The sequence below is a fragment of the Carex rostrata genome, chromosome 8, assembly GCF_964058835.1.
Source record: "Carex rostrata chromosome 8, lpCarRost1.2, whole genome shotgun sequence".
Taxonomy (NCBI): Eukaryota; Viridiplantae; Streptophyta; class Magnoliopsida; order Poales; family Cyperaceae; genus Carex; species Carex rostrata.
In genome coordinates this window covers 4,912,432-4,922,374 of record NC_135925.1, presented here as the reverse complement: position 1 = coordinate 4,922,374, position 9,943 = coordinate 4,912,432, and the positions used below count along the sequence as shown (strand labels likewise).

Here is a 9,943-nt window from a genome sequence, read left to right as displayed (position 1 = left end):
TTTGCATTAGTACAAGATTACTACGTTATTTTTTTTTAATTCACATGTATTTATCTTGATTACATTCATTGGGATTTGACATGCATTTCACAAATTTTAATGTAACAACAATAACATAACCAATATCGTCAACATGACTAATATAACTCAATTCAAAATTTCTATCTTAGAATGACCTAATTCGAAAGTTTTATCTCCGTTGGGGGTTTATTTGCAAAGCCAAGTCACTAGCTTTTATCCCTCCATGCAATTCATATTCCCCTTTAATGTTCAAATCCAAAATACCCGAGCTTTGATTTGCACCAAATTTTCCATTTGCATCTGGGCCTCCTTCATTAGCACCCGTTCTGAGCTCCATTTCCATCTCTGAATCATCCTTTTCTTCTTCTGGTTCCACGAACCCAGATAGAGCAAGGTTAAAATTTGTGACTGTTGGTCTATTATCGAAGGAAAGGCTCTTTTGGGCTTGGTCTAGGATTGCTTGTAGGTACTTCCCTTGGGCTTCTATTCTCATTTGTAATTTCTTTTGCACCTGAAATATAATGAGGTCAATTTAACATAAATTAAGCAAAGAATAGGACAGGCTTTGCATAAAAAATTGATGTTGAGATATCTTGAATTACATGCAACTCCCTGAACTTTTCAGCTTTTGCAAGGAACATTCTAATTTCCTTGTAAAAGAGAACTAGTTAGTGTCAAATTAAGCGAATTGCATCGGATCTTTGGGTTATTAGACTTGTTTTGTGCATGTACTTGTAAAAAGCTCAAACAAAATAGTTCTGCTCATTCTTTAATTTTACAGTTTATTATTCCCTGCTAAAAGAAACAATGTTGGTACTTTTTTCAAAAGTGAAACTGTGGCAGTGGCATTATTGCAAATATTGAAAACCAAGAAGGTCAAGTAGAGAAAGGTCAAATAAAAGAGAACGACATTATGCCTTACTGTGTCCAAAAAATAAAATAAAAATACAAATGCTTAATTTAAAAGAAAATAACCTCAAGCTGTTCCTGGAGTTTTCTCTGAACTTCAATTTGATATTTTAAAGCCTCTGCTAGTGGTATTTCTCTGAACCATATATACGTAATATTAAAAGAAAAAATAAATTAACGATATGAGAATTACACAAGTCACTGTACTATGTTATATTTTTTATTCATTGAACAGATACATACCCTACGCCATTTCCAGAAAGTATGTTGTTTCCAGAGTAGCTTATTCCACTTGAATTATGTCCTGGGACAAAAGAAAATTAGCAGGAGATAAGTACTGATGCAAGGATGTCAAAACCAGAACTGTACTGGCATAGTGCAATTAAAGAATTAGATGATTTGATGTTAATGAAACCAACTAACATGCTTATACAGGGATGTATCTGTTGTAAACTAATTGTTAATGAAACTCCAGCCAGCTTAAATTCCAGTAGACAATTACAAGAAATAAAATTAATGAAATACAATGCTATCCCTTTTGATTAAATTATTTAATCTTTCTTACCTGATCTGTTTACTGATCCCATGCCTCCCATGTCCTTGCCAGATTGCTTTCCAAGTCTGTATTTCTACATGTGGGGGAAAAGAGATAAATTTTAAAAAAATAATTGGAATATGTGTGGCTTTAAAAACAAAATATGGAGAGATTAATTAATTATCGAGGAAAATTAATGGGATATTACCTGAAGATGACTCTTCAGATGGTACAGCGTAAGGCCTTTCATCCCCATTAATCTCAGCACGGATTTCGGTGTAGCTTCTGTATAACAGCAATTAATTAACAAATGTCTAAAACAGAGAAAAACATACTAATCCAAAAACACAAGCATAAAGAGAGAGCTAGGCTCATAATCATTTGACAGCTTTCAATTAAGTAATCTGAAGCTGACTATAGTTAATTTAGTTACATGAAAGGCCACTGGGTTTTGAACCATCTAATATCCGATTTTAATTGCTTTTGTCTGACAGTAGTATCCAAAAAAAATCTCCAGAATTCTACCAGCTTTTTGCAGCTTTTCACAGATCCGTTGTAATCTCCTAAAAAAAAAATTCCTCTCGTTTCAAATACCAACTATCTAGAACAGTAAAATACCAATTTCATAAACAACATAAATTTTTCGAAGCAAGCACCGAGTCTTACTCTCCGGGCCACCGAGCTTGGTGACTGCATCAACAAAGCGCTCATGGAGATCAGGCGTCCATCGTAGCCTCGGTTTAGGATCTCGAGACATCAGCACACCAGAAGAACTCTTCTCCATCTCATCATACATTTCTCTTTTATCTTGAAGCAAATTCTTGTGGTGGGATTGTATACCGTAAGTTCGTAACTCGGAAGTATCAATGTCAGCTCTCTAGCAAAAGCTATTGAATCCCTCCTGTATTGTTTGCCTTCGAATTTGATATATTGTATGTGGTTTAAGTCAATAACGACAGTTCTATTATATAATTAATGGGGATCGTGGTGAATCGAAAGAGACCAGTCGTAGAAGAAGCTATTGGTGGGAATACAAAATTTAACAAGTAGAGAAGTGGAAGAGAGAAAAGGGAATCTGGGGGAATGAAATCTGCTCATTTTCTTGAGAAAAGGAGGACCCTCCTATTCTTCAATCCGAACCGTTTAAAATCGATCAAACGGCTTCAATTACATCTGATTTATTTGTGCTTTGAATTTCGTGCCATGTTAAAAAGAAATTGAAGCCGTTTGATCGATGTTGAACGGTTCGGATTGGAGAATAGGAGGGTCCTCCTTTTCTCAAGAAAAGGAGCAGATTGGCTTCCGAATCTGGGAAACTTGAGCTCAGAGGCAAGAGCAATATTTGACCTATTAGAACACCACATGGTTGACGGTGAGGTAATGTTTAATTGCCCGCCAGAGCATGTTAAATTAAGTGATGTCGGAGGACCTCAGGCCGTCGGATTCAGAAATAAACGGCGAGATTTAAGTAAAAGGCTGATGGGGCGGATGGAGAGTGCCACATGGGCTTAGGCGAGCTAAAGATATTTCGAATTCACATCCCCTCAGGTTACCGGACTGAGTACAATTAAATCAGACGGTTCAAAATTGTTCTATTTAACTTGGCACGAATCTCAAAGCGTAAATAATACTGGTCCCTCCGTCATCCCGAATTCCAACGGGCTGAGAGTAAATGTAAACCGTCCATTTCAATTGTGTTGAGTCAGGTACCTGGGAGTATACGTATCCGGATATTTCACTAGCATGTGCACCGTTTTTCCGGAATTATATGAATTGCTCTTGGAGCACCTGCTATAAAAGAATTGGAGTGAAGGTTGGCATATTGAATATTTTTTCATAAAAACAATGAAATCATGGCAGATTGTAAAGTATATAAAATAATTGGTACAAGACAGTGTTGTAAAAAACATCCTTTTAAGCTGATTAATTAGTCGATTAGTCGTTGGCAGTGATTAAATAGTTATAAATTTTTTCAATTAATCAGCCTATTATGACTGATTATTCTCAATTATTTCCGTTTAATCGTTTGACGTCACCCTATCCATCCGACAATCGCATATTGTTGTTTACAACACTGATACAGAGTACATAATTTAGTCTAAAATAAAATTAGTGATATTCTAATAACTAATATGAATCTCTTAATGCCTAAGAGTCTATAAATAAAAAGCAAAAATATATAATTCTATATATATTAGTATTGACGAAAGAAAACAATATTAATTTAGTTATATTGACAACAAATTTATTTAAAATCATGACAAGTGAAAATCAACCAAAATGTTATCAAAATTATTTATACCTTCTTTTTAGTTTACATATATTGTGTAAAATATAATTTAATCGCTAGTTGACAAATGAGTTTTAAATTATATCATATTGATACATAACCTATCCATACTATAATTTTTATAAAAAAATTGTGTTTTTTAAAGTTTAATAATCATTTAAAAATTAGGGATCGACTAACAGTCTCCCTACTTCAGTCCTCTATCTGTCCCCCGCACTAAAAGACAAAAAAATAGTTAAAACGTGCTAACTACCACCAAATAGCAAGATTAATGTTATTTTATTAATAGTCAAAACGTATAGTATTCATACCTACGAATTTATAGTATTCATACTTATTATCAGAACCATTCATCATATGTAAACACAAGCTAGAGGGGACCAGTAACGACCAGGGGGACCATTGACGTCTTGTGACAGCCTGGATTGGGGACCGCAATCGTCTGAAAGCGACATTTGCCAAGATTGGGGACCACTACAGCGAAACTATATATTATTCATATCTTAACAAATGAAGTATTCATACTGACGATTACGAAGTATTCATACATGTTTGAAATAATTTATATAATTCAAAATTCAAAGTCAGATTCATCTCTCTCACCCCCACCTCTTCCAAGAAGTATTCATACTGACGATTACGAAGTATTCATACATGTTTAAAATAATTTATACAATTCAAAATTCATTGTCAAATTCATCTCTCTCACCCACCTCTTCCAAGAAGTATGCATATCTAACAAATGAAGTATTCATATCTAACAAATGAAGTACTCAATATCTAACAAATAAAATATTCATATATATAACTATTCATATCTAACTAATGAAGTATTCACACATGACACTAACAATATTCACATCTGACACTTCACACCTTCCCAGATTGGGACCAAGAAATATTCTCAACAGACTAGTATGCATATCTAAAACAATGAAGTATTCATATCTAACTAAAGAATTATTCATACTGACGATTACAAAGTATTCATACATTTTCGAAATAATTTATACAATTCAAAATTCAAAGTCAGATTCATCTCTCTCATCCCACCTCTTCCAAGAAGTATTCATATGTAACATGAAGTATGCATATCTAACAACTGAAGTATTCATATCTAACTAATGAAGTATTCATATGTTGCACTGTGACAACCTTCGCTGGGCTAGCATAAACCCCCTCCAATGGTGCACCACGCTCTCCTCGCCGAATCTTGACGGTGCACCATGCTCTCCTCGTTGGATCTCGACGGTGCACCACGCTCTCCTCGTCGGATCTCGACGGTGCACCACGCTCTCCTCGCCGGATCTCGACGGTGCACCACGCTCGCCTCGCCGGATCTCGACCGCCATCACAACTATCGGCGTGGGTAGATGGTGGCGAGCAGTAGAGGAAAAGAACATGGTGAGTTTTGAGTTGTGTTGAATTTTTTTTTTCTTTCTAAGAGAAAATTAAAGAGGATGGGTTTTGACCACGTGAGGGAACAAAAAAGAAAGATTGTTAGGGGGACAGATAGGGGACAGATTTAAGGGGACAACATCTTTACTCTAAAAATTATTGTGGTTGGCCATATACTATTTACCAAATATATTTATTTACATCGCTTATTTTACCGTCGGGTACCATTCTCCATAGACCATAGGGGGCCTATCGGTGCAATGATCCAGGTCCAGGCACACCTGAGCTAAGGATGGATGGGACGTGGTGGGTCCCAGGGGAGCGACACGTACGGCCTGAAGCGAGGCGAAAAAGACGCCGAGGGAATATTCCCCTTCGCTTGATAAGGAGCTAGGTTCACCGCCCCCAAAAAGTATCCGTTCCAAAACACCATCATTGGTAATCTTTTCTTTGCATTTCTTTTTATTTTGTTTTGAAGAAAATTAATAATATTGTATCAACTATCAACCATTCAACCGTGGAAGTGTTGAGACAATAAAATTAGGAATTGTGGGTACTATATTAGTAGCATCTACAGCCTTTTGATTCGCTTCATGGCATGTTCGTTATGTATAATAGATTTAAAAATTCAAAATTTCCATTTACACACAATCGCAGTCGAGTGAGAGCAGCAGTACTTATCCTCCTCTTAGTATAAAATATCTTCAAAAAAGCTTCTTATATTATAATTTGTTAAAAAAAATTCTTAAAAAAATTTGTATTAAAAATTGAGATGGGCTACGGTGAGTCATGGAGTAAAATGAGTTGGTGTTCCATGGCACTATATTTTTATTTTGAAAATCTAAACGACCAATCCGAACCGCTCAACATGATCTCCATATTGAAATGTGCTTGGAGACCAAATTTTATATTTTTTGGAATTTTTTTTACTATTTATTAAGCAATTTTGAAAATCGCTAATTCAATGATCCAGAAATTTTTACTGTTCACAGCAAAACAACAATTTTCAAAATTGCTTAATAAATAGTAAAAAAATTTCAAAAAATATAAAATTTGGTCAGCAAGCACATTTCAATATAGAGATCACATCTAACGATTCGAATCGGTCGTTTGAAAGAGATTTTAGATTAAATCTCAACTGATTTGAGTTCGAGGGCAGTGTTATTGGACTTTGAGATTCGTGCTGACTTAAAAAGAACGGTCCAAATCTAGTAATTGCAAAAAATTCCCTTATCAAGTATTGGAGAGGATGTGAATTCGGCAGAGGGAGGCTACAAGAAGGAAAGCTAAGCTCTTTAATAAATTAAATATTTTCATTTTATCCAATAATTTTTTCAACTACTAATACTATAGCCTTTCTTATTTAGTCAGTTTTTCATCTCAATATTTTAAATTATTCTCTGACTCTCTATCATATTAATTTGTCTTGTTTAGGTACATTTTTACTAAAATTCATATTATCATCATATCATGTTACAAGACAAAGCACTATATATTCTTCACTTTTTTCCACTGTAATGCACGAACAATTTTGCATAAAAACAAACGACAATATTTCAGACCAATCAGAATTTGTCGCGTTAGCACACTATTGAATGAGTCGACATTCATCGGTTGATTAGTTGCTATCGGCAATCAACTCTTGGCCCTGCTCAAGTGCTCAGTCATTTGTAATTAAAATTAAAGTTGGATATGTCTATGAACCAAGATAACACAAAAGTTGTTTGCGCACATTAAGATTCCCACTTGGAAGAAAAACAAGATTGTCATTGACAATTAATGAAAATAAATATCTATGGACACAATAAATCTTCTACTTGGCAAAAGAAAAAAAATTCCTAATATTTTATAGAAGATGTTAAGATTAAGTCACCTAACTGTTTAATAATGTTAAAAAAAATTGGATTTTAAACTTGTAATTTTTCACATGAAAAATACTGTACGTTGTTAATAGATCAAAATCTGATTCTAAAATATTTCCGGATATTAAGTTTAGGTTATATCTTAATTATCGAGTTTTATCTATGCCAAAATATACATTTGAATCATATGTCAAAATATATTTGAATCATATATGTGAATTCTCTACTTGAAGAAGCAAAGGCAGTCTACTCATCACAAGTGATTATATGAACGGTCTGAAAATAAATTATCATATTTCTTTATTAGTATTTTTTTTTTCAAAAAATGAATGAGATTCATTTGCTGTCAATATAATGGTGGCACTTTAGCTGATATAAAATTGAACATTTAGCAAATGGACTCAAATTAAATAATTTATATAAAAAGTAGGGTAAATTTCATTGGAGATCACTAAATTTTATCATTTGTTACGAATTGATTACTCAAGTTTAATTTGTTTATTTATAGTTACTTAACTTTATTATTTGTCTCAATCAAGTCAATTTTTATTTTTTGTCCAAAATATGAATAGAATATTCTCATTCTTTCCAAAATATTAACGGAATATTTCCATCCCATTCAAAATATTAACAGAATATGCTCATTCCGTTCAAAATACTAACATAATTAACATATTCTATCCAAATTTTGAACAAAAAAATATAAAGTAACTTGATTGAAACAAATGACAAAATTGAATGACCAAAAATAGACAAATTAAATTTAAATGACCAGTTGATAAAGTTTAGTGACCTCAAGTGAAATTTACCCTAAAAATAACATCAATCGTTATTTCAATATGGCACTCTCAATCCCCTTATCTATAACAAAATGGAATTTGGTATATATTCTGTCACTTTAGGTCGGATAAACCCAGACTTGTTGAGTCCCGTGGTCCAAGTTTAAATTAGTTTATATTTTTTGAAATTTTAAAATTAGTTTACTTTTCAGATGAATCCGACAATTTCAGAAAATAGAATTTCAGCCATTTTTTTAATACAAAAAAAAAGTATTTTACAAAAATACCTCCAGTTTATATATATTTTTTTTAAATCTATCTAAATCGCCAGGCCCAGGGGGCCTAGAATCCTAGCAGACCGCCTGGGAGTGGGGCGGTCCTTTTTTTTTTTTAATTTTTTTAATTTTTTTTTAGAGATCTAAATATTTTCATTTAAATAGTTTTGTGAAGTTTTAGTTTTTTTGTTTAGAGTGCATGCCAAAAAAAATAAGACATTTGATATATTTATGAGTGAGATGTCGTAATTCTTTATAACTTTGATTTGATTTGTCAGTTGGATGTCACAAGTCTAAAGATAACGCTAATTAAGAACTTGGTCTTGATTTAAAATTTGTTAAGCTCTGACAGCTTGTTGATATGTCAAACAAATTGATTAAATGATACGTTGTAGTTTTGATATTCTTCTCTTTATTTCTGGTACTAAAATAGTAGTTTAGAACTACTAAAATATGTTCAAACCTCAAATTAGATTTCTGTCCATGCACAAAGCACCCTAGACTGACATCTGGTATGGTACCAAGTCCAAACTCAGCAGCTAAGTCCTGAATTACACAAATTTGACCTCTACTGGTAAATCAGCAAGTCTGGACAGATATAGGGACCAAACTGCAAGAGTGATTACATCATGTAGAGCATTCAAAAATACACAGAATTGACACAAATATCAATTTATTTGGATTTTTTTACAATTAGTTATGAATTTTCAAATTTCAGCTTTTGAAAAAAATTTAAACAGTCATAACTTTGACTAAGAAAGTTGAATTTGCGTGTATGATCATTTTTATAAAAGGGGGAGACGAGACGGATCTGAAAAGTTCTTCTAAAATTGTCGATTACTTTTTACTTAGATGACCTTATGTGGATTTCTTTGTTTAAAATTTTTCTGTTGAATTGAAAATGACAGTTGATATGCCAAAAAGTTAAATTTCTTTCGTGATTTATGGAATAACAAGAATATTCTAATTTGAAGTGATTGTTTCCTTTTTAAAAACCATTATATCATAATCCCAAAATTGTGAAGCTTGATAGCTCTTTTTTTGGCTATCTTTTATTCCCACAAAGAAAAGTAGTCTATCCTCCAATCTAAAATTCGTTGCCAATAAATATTAGTTTCTTCTTTGGGTATTTGCTTTTGATGTCTTATCCACAGGAAATTTTTTTTGTACAATCTGAAAAATTCTTTGAATATTCATATTAAACGCATACCCTGTTTGAATATTCATATATTTTAAATGGCTACTGAAAAAATATTTTAAACGCATGCTCTGTTTGAATTATTCGTATTTCTTTGTTGGGTATTTTAAATGCCAGTTTCACTCAACCATGATGCTTTTGTCTGATCGTCGGTGCTACTAAAAATATCAAATAACAGTTGACTTGTTTACCAGTAATTCTGAAGAGTGCTAACCTTTTAGTTTACATCAGATTGTTTTATCATATGAAGCCATGATTCCTAATTATACAAAACTAATCCATCTTTACCCTTTTCTTTAATGAAACAAAATGGCATAATTCTCTGCAACACTGCAAATACAGAAAAGATGCAGAGCTGAGCTGATCCGAACATGCTCGTACGATCTGTGTAATAATAGTACCAACAGATTCTGATAAAAGGACATTAGCTGGCATTGTGTAAAGAAATTGAAAAATATAAAAATCAACAAATGAATAAGAAAAGAAAAGGAAAGGGGGAGACGAAGAGGGGACAGAGGGAATCTTGGGATTGGGAATAAAAGAATCCACCGCCGTCCTCTTCTCTTCTCTTCTCTTTCGAAGGTGGTCCCCGCACCAGCGTGAGCAATCGCCAATTTGTTTTATTTAATTCTGGAGATGTCCCTCGTTAAATCTTTGAAAGGTACCTCTTTTATTA

The 9,943-nt window shown here is 33.1% G+C and overlaps 1 protein-coding gene across 1 annotated transcript; it reads right to left on the bottom strand.

Moving 5' to 3' along the window:
* LOC144557836 (myb family transcription factor PHL11-like) lies at positions 1-2,555 on the bottom strand. The gene is made up of 6 exons (XM_078306451.1): positions 2,132-2,555; positions 1,674-1,750; positions 1,496-1,559; positions 1,174-1,234; positions 997-1,066; positions 1-532 (listed from the first exon to the last, which is right to left on the bottom strand). The coding sequence occupies exons 1-6, from the start codon at positions 2,259-2,261 to the stop codon at positions 191-193; spliced, it is 744 nt and encodes a 247-aa protein (XP_078162577.1). The 5' UTR covers positions 2,262-2,555; the 3' UTR covers positions 1-190.
* Between the last annotated feature and the right edge of the window lie 7,388 nt (positions 2,556-9,943).